This window comes from Haemaphysalis longicornis, unplaced genomic scaffold (assembly GCF_048455015.1).
Source record: "Haemaphysalis longicornis isolate Haplotype H1 unplaced genomic scaffold, Haemaphysalis longicornis Haplotype H1 scaffold_8, whole genome shotgun sequence".
Lineage (NCBI taxonomy): Eukaryota > Metazoa > Arthropoda > Arachnida > Ixodida > Ixodidae > Haemaphysalis > Haemaphysalis longicornis.
Genome location: NW_027526445.1, coordinates 47,677,748 through 47,692,723, shown reverse-complemented (window position 1 = coordinate 47,692,723; position 14,976 = coordinate 47,677,748). Strand labels below are relative to the sequence as shown.

The 14,976-nt window shown below is 48.9% G+C and overlaps 1 protein-coding gene across 1 annotated transcript; it reads right to left on the bottom strand.

Moving 5' to 3' along the window:
* Positions 1 to 48: 48 nt before the first annotated feature.
* Positions 49 to 14,028, bottom strand: LOC144150222 (uncharacterized). Its single transcript, XM_077682072.1, has 3 exons — positions 12,464 to 14,028; positions 4,558 to 4,727; positions 49 to 275 (listed from the first exon to the last, which is right to left on the bottom strand). Exons 1-2 carry the CDS (start codon positions 13,308 to 13,310, stop codon positions 4,570 to 4,572), a joined length of 1,005 nt encoding a protein of 334 aa, XP_077538198.1. The 5' UTR covers positions 13,311 to 14,028; the 3' UTR covers positions 49 to 275; positions 4,558 to 4,569.
* Positions 14,029 to 14,976: the final 948 nt, after the last annotated feature.

The following is a 14,976-nucleotide window of genomic DNA, read 5'->3' as shown; positions in this document are numbered from 1 at the left end:
AGCAAGAAGAAAATAGAACGCATACATTTACTGGCAGCCAGAAAAAACACACAAAAAAGATGGCAATGCGTCCGATTGATGGTGGTGGCGATGGTGCCTCCACGGGTTGGATGAGCTCGACCTATATTCCGCCTTATACGGTAAGCAGCATCACTGGGACCACTTTCAAATCCATGAGATGGCTTTGTACAAGGTGAATGATATGCTCTCGATGAGACTGTCTTGCAGAAGCCCTTCAGCATGGGACCATGAAACTGAGAGGCAACTTGGCACTTCTGAAAAAAGAAAAAAGGAAGAAATAGAGCATGAGGAGGAACCAATGTCAAGGTAAGGTGTGCCAAAAAACAGCGGGTAACCACACTTACAGCAACAAGTATATCAGGCGGTACGTCCTCTCCCCTACACCCCTTGTATGCCATAAAACTGGCAGCAAATAAACACTGGTTCTTCTCGTCACAAGCCTGGTTAAACCATCTGTCGCACCAACACGATGTGAACACTAGCACTGCATCGCACCAAGCAGATGTCTATGCGCAACGCCTGAGCGCTGCGTTCAGCCTTTCACCCCGCTGGCAGCTCAGAAAGAAACGTGAACTTTTTTCTTCTTCTCCAGCCATGCCCAATGTAGCAGCCTCTGTAACTCTGAAATGTGGGCAGGCCTGGGTGGCCTTACTGTATGATTAAAGTGTGACGCTTCCAACACATGCAAAACAAACCTCAGGCAAAAACGCGCCATGTATTGTAAATCCTTTGTCAAAATTTTGTGGGCCAATCATTAAGCCTTCTCAACCACGAGGCATTCAAAAAATCGAGTATACCTTTAAACGTGACAAAAAAAATTTTAGGGCAGTAAGAAAGAAAGGTGTTTTGTCTACTTTTCCTGCATAAAAAGTATCAGCCTCACTCAGGTGTAAGATTGTACATTGAATTTTTCGCAGCCTGCGCGTTTCCAACTTTGCCCACAAAATTTTGACAAAGACTGTACATGTGGCACTCCTTTAAGCCCTTTCCACCGATCTTCTGAGCACCAACTGCTAGTTCCACGAGGTAGTGTTTATGAAAAATCAATGCAGACAAGTGGATGCTTGCATGCACGGAAAAAAAAAAAAAAAAGAAACGTGCTCACAAAGGAAGGAGATAGGAGTCCAGGATAATTTCAGTGTCAAACCGCTTCTCCCTTTTATTTGAAAAATCTCCTAGAGCACCCTTAGGCAACCATTTCGTAATTAGGGATATTCACGACTGAATGAATGTGGGGTTTAACGCGCCGACGCAACGCAGGCGGTGAGGCACGCCGTAGTGGAGGGCTCCGGATTAATTGTGACCACCTGGGGATCTTTAACGTGCGCCGAAATCTCGCACACACAGGCGTTTGTGCTTCTCGCCTCGATCAGAAAAGCAGCCACCATGGCTGGGAAAATTAGGGATAATCACCATTCAGGCCCTTTTGGCACAGAATACAGCGTACCCGCCGCAGTGGCTCAGTGGCTAAGGCGTTGCGCTGCTGAGCACAAGGATACGGGTTCGATTCCCGGCCGGGGCGGCCGCTTTTCTGATGGAGGCGAAAAGCAAAACTGCCCATGTGTGCAAGATTTCGGCACACGATAAAGATCCCCAGGTGGTCAAAATTAATCCGGAGCCCTCCACTACGGCGCGCCTCATCGCCTGCGTTGCGTCGGCGCGGTAAACCCTACAATCAATCAATCAATACAGTGTGTTGCTGCATTGAATTCACTTTGAATTCACAATGTAGGCAATGTCTTTTCTTTATTGAAATGTCAAATTTTGACTCCTATACGTACCAAAGCTAACACCTGGGCTATGAGGCAAGCCGTAGTGGAGGGTTACGCATTAATTTTGATACCCTGGGTTGAAATCTCGACACACGTCCATTTTTTGTTTTTGCCTTCATCTGAAAAACACTGCAGCTTGGATTGAGCCCGCGCTCTTTGGCTGGACGACACAATGCATTGGCCATTGAGCCACCTAGGCAGATGCCAGTTCTATATTGCCAAAGAAACAGAAACACGCCACTTTCATGTTGGCCCCCAAATTTCACATGGTGCTCCATCGAAGTTCCACATTTTACACCTGTTTGGTCACACCACTGGCGGACAAGGTACCCACCCCCCGGTTCGGTGGTGACCTTGGTTCTTAAATGTCAAGGTCGTCATCTGATCACCCATCGTCCTGCATAGTGCACCTTCAATAAACACTGCGCGTTTCCACCCCATTCGTATTGACACAGAGTTTCTTCACGGGGGGGTTCGATTATGAATTTTATTTCTGACAAGATTTTGCCGGCTATGATGAACAGCGCATGAAAAGAAGTGCAAGTTGTGGTATATCTGGCGGTGAATGGCTGCCTGTTCTCTTTTTCCTTCATAAAAATGAGATGTGTCTGCACCTCATCAAGCCACACATTGTGAAGACGCAAAACACATACAACAAAAGTTAGAGTGTCAGCTTGGGAGCTCGGCACTAGTGAATCACAAACTACGCCTCAAGTAGGTAAGTGCCGACATAGATTTGCTGCAGCCGTAACACGACCATTCAGCTACTAATTTTTCAATCATCCTTCCGGGCAGTGGCTTTCAACCATGAGTGCACTGGGGACACCCCCTTCCGGTCCTGCAAAAGCTGTAGAGGGACACGTTGACACGTGTATGACACGTGTCAACAACGCAAGTTGACACGTGTCATACAGGCAAACAATTTACACTTGGCAGCCTGTGCACATACTTCTGTCTGCCTTTTGTGTGCCCTGCTTTCCCACCACACACTCGCAGTGTTGTGCTGCAAAAAGGCAACTTTAAAACACCCACTATGTGCAGCAGTCAAACGTACGTGCCAGCAGCCAAACCACTTTTCCGTGCTGGTGGCAAGATTCAGCAAAAGCTTTGCCGTCCTCCCCCGAAGAAAGCTGAGATAAGCACGAAAGATTTCTCGCATCAAAACTGCGTCAAAACCTTCACTAAAAGTGCACCCAGTGGATCAGCAAACCTTCAAAGACCCAAATCCCAAATGAAGATTGAACACATGCTACCGTTCTATGCACGCTAAGTAAACGCATCTACACACGATCTCAATGCATACCGACACACGTGATTTATGAACTAAAGGTGCACTATTGTATTCTTATCTACAATTGAGTCTTTTTCTCAATTTTCAAGTACTAACCACTTTGACAACATGGAAGTCCAATGGAGGCACTCGCCTTGTGTCCAGAGATCTCATCAAATCTTTGTTGTCTATCAATTGGTCTACGGGCAAAGGCATTAGTTTTTTGACAGTATCCATGAACCCCTTTTGAGAGCCACTGCTTTTGGGGAAGGGTTAAGCCAAGGCTGTTTGGCCCCCAAACTCCGGCCCACTGTGAGACTTCTTCACAGGGAATCTAACTTTGCGATGAAATACAGGCCTGGTTCGTCACTAAGACCGCCTTGCCCTGATAACAATGACAGCAATCTTATCCTGAACTCCAAGCCTTCATAGAGCCACTGAAAGAAACAGATGATTCTTTCCGGCGATTTTCCGTGACGCCAGCGAATCTTGTTTGTGTGACTGGCGGCCGTTGACCAAAGCCACCACCAAGGAATGCAACTGGGCAATCGTAGTGGGGCTTCCACACACTGTTTTCAGTGTTCCCTTTCTTGTGTCACTGCTGACATCGTGCAGCATGACAAGTGAAAGTTTACCAACATGCCTTGCGTATTCTCTGCTAAAAACGCATCTCTTGTGGCTGGAATAGGGATGAGTGGTTACCAGCTCCTTCAAACTGAACAAGGTTGTACTTTGTCTTGCTGTCTCGTTTCACCCTGCGTGGCCACCTATTAAAGCGAAAGCTTTCTTACTGGGACCGAAGGCGTCCTGTCAAAAAACTAATGCCTTTCCCCCACAGACCTGGACACATGGCGGGTGTGTGAAAGCGGGCTTCCATTGTGCCAAATGATTACTTGGAAAATCCCGACAAAGGAACGGTTCTATACAACACAGTACACACAGCATCAATCATGAAGGAGGAGCACAATAGTATACCTTAATCTCATAAACCACATTATGGTATGTAGCGAATCAGAATGAGAAATTGAGGGGCTCGTTGAATTAAGACCGAAATAAGGGTAGGCAGTCAAGCAAGCCAAGAAAAGCAAAGGGGAAAATGTCGCAGGTCATTTTATTATCCATGAAACAGATAGTTCTTTTTTTCAAATAAAGAAATAAAGTGGTCAATAACATGCCCGCTGGGTGGGATCCGAACCCACGACCTCCAGAATACGCATATAGTACACTTAGATCGTCGTTCATAGATGCATTTACTTAGTGCACGCAAAATCACCACATGGGTTCGTTCTTCGTCTACCATTTGGGCCTTTAGAGGTTTGACAATAGATTGGGCGTGCCTACAGCCAAGGTTGGATGCACTCTTAGCTTTCATGCTTCTCCGAGCTTTTCTTAGGAAGGAATGGTAAATTTTTTTAAAGCAGCTACGTGGAACCCACGTGCCTAACACGGCCTTGTTCTTTTTTCGACTCCCCAGTGAAAACGAACGCCACGCACCTGCACTGCCGCTCACGTCTGCACGCCGACGGTCCTGGTTTTGCTCAGGATGGCCGCCTGTGTGGAGCTGGCTGACAGCCACCGCGTGCACTGTGTCTCAGCGTGCGCGTGCCCCTCTTTCAGCACGGGCTGGAGGAGGGCAGTGGAGAGGCTGGACAAAGCAGGCGGGCCTGAGAAAAAAAAAAAAAAAAAAAGAAGAGTTGGAGAGGGGAAGATCAGGATCCTAGGTAGGCAGCGTGCAGGGTAACTAAGGACTGTAACTAAGTGGAAGAACCAACTACCACCATCATTCCTCAATAGCATCGACTCAACTGACCGCATTTTATGTTGACCTTTGGCATGGTCTGCTCTGGTGGCTTGAGCACCGCTGAACAAAGAGAGACTTGCTGACACCACATTAAGTAGTGCATGGAGCTTTGATTAAAAACTTTACTTTCACCGTTATGATAATAAAATTCAGAGGGTGTGTGTAGTTTTTCATTCTGATTGTTTGTTTGTTTCACATAACTTGTTCTTGTTTAAAATGACTATATTCAAATTTACTTAGATTTTGTAGTGTGAGCTGCACCGGCCGAGGTTGAGCAGTTTCGCGTGGCTCCTGAAGAGCCGTGCTGCGCGTGCGCGAGCAGCAGTGACGTCTCACAGCGCACAGCTGGCACGCCTGAGCCGCCGCCGCAACTGGATTGGATTAAATTGGATTGGACTGGAAATCGTTTTAGCAGCTGTAAGCATTATAATCAGCTAACCCTAGACAACCAGGAAAGCTAAGAATAACCAGCAGAACCTTAGCTCACACTACGTATATCCTGGCATAGCCGAGCTAAGCCACTGCTAATTTTTTCATCTTTTGATTTTTTGCCAGCCTTTGTGAAAAAGGTGGGCAATAGGACTAACATTATCACTCTATCTGGTCTGTAGCAGAAGTTACGACAGCCAGCACTTTTTGCTCTAACGAGCAAATATAGCGGAAGCACTCTTTTTTGACCTCTCCGAAACTCAAGAGATTCAAGGGACACTGAAGTCAAAATAACAGCTGCTCTAGATCAGCAGATTAGCTCACCGAGAACACGAATGTACGTACCACTCTTATGCATAGCTTTTTTTAAAATAAGGTAGAAAATAGTGAAACTGTGAAGATGGGCGCTGTATTGCGCAACCACTGGCTATGTTGTGCAACCGAAACTGGAAGTGGTTGAAATTGCATGACAAACATTTTAGCGATACACCTTCACAAGTTTACAAAAACTTCATATAGTGTCATGTTTGAATATCAAAGAACACAGAGAAAGCGAAAAACTATATCATGGGAGCCCAGCTGACTCCGAATGCCAACAAAGTTTGTTTCGCTGCAATACCTGGCGCAATACCCAGCCAGATAATTGCGCTACTCTTGTACAGCACTGTGTGCACAGCAACATTTATTATGACCTTCTGAGAGCTCTTGCTGCATTAAAAAAAAAAAAACAGGGAATGCATATTTGGCCTTAATTCAGTATTTTAAAGTGCGGACAAGGAGGTGTGCAACATCTGGCATATGCACCGTCTTCCCTGGCTGCCGCTGCGTGGTGGTACAGTATAGGTGGTATTCACTGAAAAGTTTAGCTGTCAATTTTTTCCCTTGGAAACACTGGGAACGGCCACAGGCATGGCCTATGCGCCACAGCATATTATCTCTATGGGCCACAGACATGGCGCGGCTCGGGCCACTACCCCCGCACACCGAAGAAAAAAAACACCAGCGTGCGTCGTCTGCTCCGTTTCAACCCGATTCTCAACGGTGGGGTCAACAGAGATGTTATTAATCGCACTCACAGTCGACTCGAGGCAATAATTTGTGTTAGGCGACATAGTTTAAACAGTCATGTGCTTAGCCCGGACAAGTACCGCCATCCCGCGGAGCCCGACATAACCAGTGATGGCGCACTCACATGGTTGCCTGCATGCGCACCTCGCCAGTGAATACAAGCAATAGCCCACTTATAGCGAACCCGGTTTTAACGAAATAGTGGCTGTAACGAACAAATGTTCGTATATTTTGTGTCCAGGTATAGCGAAAAGGGGATATAACGAACTGATTTCAGTTTCCTGATGTGTTTGTTATAAGCGGGCTCAACTGTACTTGATTACGTGTGTGGCGATGCCACCCTGCGAAATGGCGTGCTACGCACAAGCAGTTGGTTCGACACCAACCTTAACACGACCTAAAATGGACAACGTGCTTTTTTTTTCAACAAAGCATCAATACTGATCATGGGAGTCACATGAAGAAACATTTTGCTTAGTGGTCCAGAGCAGCAAAGGACGTTGGAGTTGGGGAGAGCACAGCTGATTTGAACAAAATTGACGAAACCGCTTGGCATGCGGTAGCGTTGTATTCGGTTGCTTCTTCCTTCTGTACCACTACACCTCACTGCCGTCCTACTTGTTTCCGGTTAATCGTGACAAAAACAGTGGTTCCAACAGCCGCTGTTTGCATCATGAAATCGCTGCGAGGGAAATGAGAAGGGGAAATGCGCCGCTTGATTAGCGACTTCTCGGCAATCAAGGCATCTTTCGGCACCGCATCAATGCTAAAATGGCTTCGCAAAGGTCAGACATTCGTTTAAAACCAACCTCCTGATCGCCTTTAGTGTCCCCTTAATGGCATACCACACAGCCATAATTTTCAAGTTAATCCGGAGCCCTCCACTACGGCGCCCGTCATAACCTGTGCAGTTTTGGCTCATTAAACCCTATAATCAATAAACCAATGATTTCCAAGCAAACAGCTGCACTGATGCATTTTCAAAATAAGTTAATTAAAAAGAGCGCAAAGGACATGGGCAGAAGAACACAAGTAGCCTGGACAAGCTACACGTCTGCTTGTGTTTACTTTGCACTCTTTTTTTTTCATTTGTTGAAGCCATGAACCAACTTGCTGAATGAAGCATTTTATTAGCTGATGCCTCATCTGCTTAGCCCTCGTTAGCGTCACTAAATAAAGGCTTTAGAGCATCGGCATTCTTTACTCTCATTGTTATGTGCTGCCAGGATTTTCGTTGGTCAGTCGGCACCACGTGACATTTGTTTACGTATGGGCACAGCCATTTTGTTTCTGAGCGCCTCTCCTCTCTCTCTGCTGCGCGGACACTAACTAGAGCGGCCGGTCGCACTCCGCCCATCACAACCGGCGGCGGTTAGGTTGGGAGAAATGGCAACACTGTAAGCCAGAAACAAAAATGGCCCCCAGACGCTTCCGGGTGCACGAAGTGGCGGTACTCTAGGCGTAGCTTATTTAGTGACTCTACCAATCGCCATCCCTGGCAGCAACAGGTTCTGCGCTTCTGACCTGATAAATGATGTCACCTGTCAGCGCACCACATGCCACTGCACCTGTGCCCACACTCACATATTCCAGCGACACCGCAGCTTGGCGCCCCAGTCAGTGCAACAATTTCTACTCTGCTAGTCGGGCAGTGGGCTCAGTAGCGCCACCACTCGACAGCAAGCATTGCAAAGTGCTAGAAACAACAAGTGCATAGGGTAAAGTGTGCAAACCTCCTGGTAATCAGATAAGCGCTATATAAACACCCTATATAACAAAATCACCAGGACAGGAGACACTGGCTCCGTTGTGACCGATAATTCGGAAGAATCGAGATAACGCACTGTGTGTAAGTGGGGACCGTGAAACATGAAGCGGCTTAGTTATGCTGAAGGTTTTTCGTACCATGCTCGCGTGCATGTACAGGCAGTCCAAAAGTTAAACGAAGCACACAAGTGGTTGACAAACAAGGCAAAACTGCATGCCGGCACGATCTGTAATACCGTATTTGCACGATTCCAGCAGGCACCTTTCCCACACTAGAACTAGCTTTGAAATTTGCATGCGAATTTGAATGAGCCTAAAAACCGAAATCAGCTTCCCCTTTAGTTTCAATGCCAGCAGGAGCTGAATAAGCAAGTTTAAGAAGCACAACGGATTTTGCCGGCACAGTAGCGTAGTACGTCAAATAAAATGTCTTCTCCCAGGCGCGTGGTGCCTTGTCTTTTACGTCGGTGTGGCAGAATCGGCTTCGAATTGTTTTTTCGGGTTTTCATACGTAAATGTACCTGCACGTTACACTCAGGGGTGCGTTAGAGTCGTGCAAATACGGTAGTAGATGCGCCGCGCATAGCGAGAGTGCATCGGCAGATCTGGCTGATCCACGTTGAAGTTGCAACGCTTGCCTAACCGGCGGCTTCAGCGAAGCAGCACTTGAGTCTTCACTGCTTGCCAGGGGCGCTTTTTTCAATGTTTTTTGAAAGCATTTCTTTCCTTGCATCATAAAAAAAAACTCGGTCTGAGGCAACGCGAGTTTGTCCCTTCGCCAAAAATACCACCAACTTCAGTGCGTGTGACTGCCGCGGTTATCGATAAACTCGCGGCTTGCACCGTGAGGATTAAGCGCTGGTGGATCAATTTGGCCGGTGGGGCCAAAAACGCGAAAAATATAATTGCACGCATGTATTAGTTGCACTGCTCTTGCAATGCAAATGGGCTCTCAACATAATTGAGGAAGAGAGCAAGCTTAGTGAAAACCAGTTACATCAGTTAAAATTTGCATTACTGCGAACGAACGTAGATGAATTTCTTACGGGAAAGAAGAGTGTCCCTGCGTGAGGGGAATGCGATAGGTTAAATTACACAAACATTCCCGAAAAAATGAAGCACCGGTGGTGACAAACGGTTTCCACCACCATTTTTATGCCAAGAAGAACTGGTTAATAATCAATGAAGTTCCCACTCACAACTATCACATCGGCCATACGCCAGTGCCATGGCCAATGCAGACTCGTCCGCATACTGCCGAGCACTGATGGTAGCAATAAGGTGCCGTTAACCTCGACCCAGCGACAAGGCAGTGAAGAATTGAGGTGGGTCAGCCTGATGTACAGGTGCGGTCAAAAGTAATTGGAGCACGGGAGCGGTGTCCGCACACTACCGAAGCGCCATGTAGCAGCGCCGGGCGTAACAAAAAGGACCCGACAGCGCATGCGCGCGTGACGTACAGATGACCCTACAACAGTTCGGAGTGTCTTTCTTTATTCCTAGTCCGATAATTTTCCAATGAACTTCACCGAGCACGCTGGCCGCAGTGGTGGCGCTGATAGAAGACCGCGATGGGTCTGCAACTCGCGCATGTGAACTGCCAAAGAAGCGGCGGTATCAGCGCTACCTTAAGCAGCGTATTTTTGAGCGCTGCTTTTTTTATCAATGAGCAAGGGAAATACTGATGTAGCTTTTGTGTCGTGAAGAACGCACAGTCGTAGGTTTGAATGGGTCCTAGCGCATCAATAAAAGAACAAACCATGAAAACAGTTGCCTTAGATTTGCTGCTCATCAGATAAGGCATGCCAACGCATGAGAACCACATGCTGAGGGGGCGGTATTTTTTGGCGGAAGTTGAAAGCAGCGAGTATTCACTTCTTTTTCGCGGACGCCAAGTGTCGATTTAAACGAAATACTATTCGCGTAGAAGTTTTCTGCTTAGTCTCTGCCGTCATGCCTTCAAGAGTGCCACGCGCTGAGCGGCAGTACATCATTAGACTTTCATTAGAAGGCCGATCTCAGCGTGAGATATGTGGCATAACAAGACGGTCATTTGGTGCTGTGAACCGCATCATTCAGGCTTTCAGAGATGATGGTGGGCGCATCGATGACGATTACAGGGCAGGACGACCCCGGTCAAGCATGCAAGACGTGGACCAGCTCATTGTTGCCGCTGCCATTGATGATCCTTTTTTGAGCTCCCGAGAGATCAGGGACATGTTTCAGCTTGATATCAGTGAGAGAACCATCAGGAGGCGACTACGTGAGGCTGGGCTCAGTTCATGTATTGCTGCCCAAAAGCCGTATCTCACTGATCGACAAAAGCGCCAACGCTTGGAGTTCGCTCGTGCGCATGAGCAATGGAGCGTGACCGACTGGGGCGAGGTGGTCTTCACCGACGAAAGTACCTTTTCCTCGAAGTGGGACCAACAGCGGAAAGTCTGGCGGCCCTACAACTGCAGGTAACATCACCCTATCTTTGCGGACTTAAGTCCATTCACGATGGGAAGCGTAAAGCATATTGTCACGATAAGATGAAGAAGCGGGCAGTACGGCAGACTGCTATGGACGCAAGCATTTACGACGAAGCTGTGTGCGCGCACGCACACCGCTACATTAGCCGTATATTAGACCTTCGCCCGTGCATAGACTTAACTTCTTACTCTTAAAAAAAAGTTGCACTAAACCTTCATAGTCACTTTTCGATACAGCTGCGGCTGATCACTCCGTGTGTTGAACTCTCGATAGAAGATTTTTGCCTGATTCTTCATTTATTGGGAGAAATTTTGTCACTACATACGTTTGCCTGCAGCTCTATTTGAAGGTTGCACATTTTATGCTAGTAAGCGATTGTGCGTGCGCTTGATACATTTATCTCGTTATTTTCTGTGTCAGGTACTTGCCCAGCTTCGTGCGCGACGTCCTGGCGAGCGGCCGATGCTCTGTCAACGTTTGGGGAGCTATCAGCGCTCAAGGCCTGGGTCCGCTAGTGAGGCTGCCCAGGGCGTTCAATGCAGCTGCCTACCGCGACCTGCTAGACGAGCATCTTCTACCTTACATCTGCGGAGGCCCATTCCCGGACGGATTTTTTTTATTCCAGCAGGACCTGAGCCCTATAGACACTGCAAGGACGGTGAAAACGTTCTTAGAAGAACGCGCGGTGCGAGTGCTGGACTGGCCGCCAAGAGGAGTGGACTTCAACATTATAGAAAATGTTTGGGGGACAATGAAGCATCGCTTCTCAAGGCTTGACCTCCGCACAGCAACCTCGGACGACCTGTGGCAGGCTGTGGAAGCTGAGTGGAACAAGCTCCGTGAGGCAAACGGCTTCGTGGAATCCCTGTACGAGTCTTTGCCACGACGCATGGCTGAAGCAGTAAACGTGCAGGGAGCCTTCACTAGGTACTAAGCAGGCACTTGGCACCATGAAAAAATCCACGAAGCACTTTGTTGGATGAATTTATTTTCCAGAGTAGTGAGAAGCTTCATATCTTTATTTCGTCGTGCTGATGCAAATACACTGTTATTATTTCGGAACAAACTGAGAAAAAAGCATTGCCTGTATATACATGACCATCAATAAATATCATTTGGTTAAGCAAGAAGGTGTGCTCTTTTGCCTGCTACAAATCATAAAATATGTAAGGAGTTGTGCTGCTGAGCCCTACGACGCGGGGCCAGAAACTTGCTTCACGTTAAACGATACCAGCCGAGACTGCCGTCAGGCCCAGCACTAGAACAGCCCCGATGTTATAAAGTGCCCTCCATCCTCAAATGTAATTTATTGGGAGGCCTTCTCTTTCCAGGATGTGTTCGCAATATCTTCACATTTGTATAGTATACAGAAAGCTATCAACACAAGGGCCGCATCAGCACCGCCCTGACCCACTGATTAACAATATAAAGTGCTCGAAAATGCCCTGCTTCAGATAGCGCTGATACGGCCGCTTCATCGGCAGCTCGCTCGCGCGACATCGATCCATGCGGGTCTGCTATCAGCGCCATCACGATTCACCACTGCCCGCGTGCTCGCTCAGCTGCAGAGGAATATGCTCGCGGCAGAGGCAAACAAAGGCACTCCGAGTTGTTGTGGGGCAATCGGTTATTCACGCGCGCATGCGCTGTCAAATCCCTGTCGTTCCACCCGGCGCTGCTACATGGCGCTCCGGCAGTGTGCGGACGCCGCTCCCGTGCTCCAATTACTTTTGACCGCACCTGTACCCAACGCACCTCCGCTATCTGCAGGGCTTCTACTCATAGATCACACTGGCGTGCACTTTTGCACAGCTTGGCAGCGCCCCATTTCACTTTTGGATAGCCTGTTCTGCTACTTACCGTGTTTCCCCAAGAGCTTGTTCCCAGGCTTGTACTGCCGTTTGCGCTGCGCTGCAAGCGCTTTTTCCGACGAACCCGCCGACGATCCGTCCACTCCACCAAGCTGCGACTCCGCCTTCTTCTTCGGCCGGTACTTCCGTTTGGGAGCCGTCACGGCGGCCAGGTCCGCTCCCTCCGGCAGACCACAGGACGACTCCCCTGCCGCAGCAAGCTCCCGTTCGCTCTCCTCGGCTCGATCGGTCCGCTCGCTGGATGCAGCGGCGAGCTGAGCTTCCAGCTTCTTCCTCGCTCGGTACAGCCGCTTGCGTTCCGCGTCCTTGCGCAGCTTCTCCTCCGCCGTGACGACTTCCCCGGGCTCCCCTGCCGCAGCAAGCTCCCGTTCGCTCTCCTCGGCTCGATCGGTCCGCTCCGCAAGGGGAAGCTCGCTGGATGCAGCGGCGAGCTGAGCCTCCAGCTTCTTTCTCGCTCGGTACAGCCGCTTGCGTTCCGCGTCCTTGCGCAGCTTCTCCTCCGCCGTGACGACTTCCCCGGGCTGTTGCGCCTCGAGCTTCTTTCTCGCCCGGTACTGGCGCTTGCGCTCCGCCTCCTTAGCCGGGTCGTACTGGCCGCTCTCCTTGCGCTGGGCGCGGTAGTCCCGCATGCGCGCGGCCCGCCTTGCCTGTTCCAGAGGCCCCTCTTCCATCCTCTTCTTGGCCCGATACTGCCGCATCCGTTCGGCTTGTGTCTGCGTTGTCGGGCCGGCTCCGGTCGATGTGCTCGGCTGTGCGCCCAGGACGTGTATGCGGAGATACGTGGCCGCCTCTGGCCACAACCATGGAGCTAGAAGCAGACGGCTGTGGTCCTCCATGCTTGCACGCTGGCTGAAGCGGTGGCGAGGAACAGCGGGTTCGAAAGAACTCAACGCACCCAGCACGATGCCAACGGCGCGCGTCTCGCGCACACTGCCATTCTTAGCTCGGGACACTGTTGCGACGGCGGGTGATCACAGCGTCCGTCACACTTGCATACTGAAGTATGTCTTTCCACCTCTTGTTGTGTGCGGCTGGGATCCTAGACGATGAATCGGTGGTTCGAGGCTCACAATCGCGCTGATATGTCGCCAGAAGACGACGACGACGATGTGCGCGCGAGACAGGCACTGGGCTGTGTGGCACGAGCGCGCCTCACGCGTCGAACGCTGGCCACTGCTCTCTCCGACGCCCGAGCTAATGCCAATGTTCCAACTTCATGAGTTTTAATAAATCGCCGCCAGCCATCCACGGCTGTGCGGACGCAACACACGCCCTAAACTACTGGTACGCGTTGTTAGACGTAAACTGAAATGGACACTTGGTTCCCAGCGCGTTTTCCGGGCTTGGTACGCTTCACTATGAGACAGGGCGCGGGTAAGCCAACGCTGTCTGCAAGCGGGCAGTCGCACACCTTCGCAATGCGTACTCTACGCTTTTTCGCATGTCTAGCTACTCCTAAGTGAGGATACTGACGCTAGCGGTGCACCACGAAACCAAAGAGAAGTAAACAATTTCATCTGAACAGCATGAAGCTACATGAAACCTTCCATGCATGAAACTAGAGTGTACTAGAAGTTTTAGAGTGGCCCGACCGGCGTCCCGGAGCGGTGCTCCTTTCGCGCAGAAAATAGCGGCGGCGCTGTAGTCAACGACAACTGAAAGCGGCGGCTGGCCGCGGTCACGGCCGCGCGCCCGGCCGTATTGTCGGCGGCCAGGAAACGCTCCTGCTGCACGCGCGGAGCGCTTGAAGCTTGTTCCGAGGGATGTCCGACTGTTTAAATATACTGTAGATGCAGTGGAGTGTGGGTAGGGAAATGAGAAATAAAGGCTGCGGCGCATTTTCCGTTAATTTTGCCCTTTCCGATCGACAACAACAAAATTACGGTTTTATCGATCCTTTGGTGCCGTATTCGTAGCGGATTGTAAATTAAGTAATTGCAGCGACATTTTCGCTATTACAAATTCCCCAATAAAACTTTTTTGCGTCAAACGACCTAATATGAACGAGTTCATGATTGCTTTATGATCCTGTCGTTGTTATGCTGCTGGATGGACATAATTCGTTCACACACAAAAAAAATGAAAAAAATATGAGGCCTCGAATGAGGCTTTTCAAATTTTTTTATTGTGGTGTAATTTACGTGAGCTGCTGTTATAGCCGTGAGCAGTGGTCCACTTGTAATAATTAAGGATGAGCGTGGTGTTAATGCATGCTGTCGCCTGACCCAGCAGAAAATGACACACGCAAGCGAAAAATTGTTTTAACTTAAGGATTATCTTAGCTGTTAGCCCAGTTGTCTCCAAAACCTTGTTTTTTGCAACTATTCTCCCAACATTCTATTTTTCGTACCACCTTTACCTTGGTTCAGTGATTGATTGATTGATTGATTGATTGATTGATTGATTGATTGATTGATTGATTGATTGATTGATTGATTGATTGATTGATTGATTGATTGATTGATTGATTGATTGATTGGTTATGAGGTTTAACGCGCCGAC

Coding starts and splice junctions, on each gene's coding strand:
- LOC144150222 (XM_077682072.1), bottom strand. CDS start 13,310: ATGGAGGACCACAGCCGTCTGCTTCTAGCTCCATGGTTGTGGCCAGAG. Junction 4,728..12,463: donor CAAGCTCTTGGGGAAACACG/GTAAGTAGCAGA, acceptor TTTTTTTCTCAG/GCCCGCCTGCTTTGTCCAGC.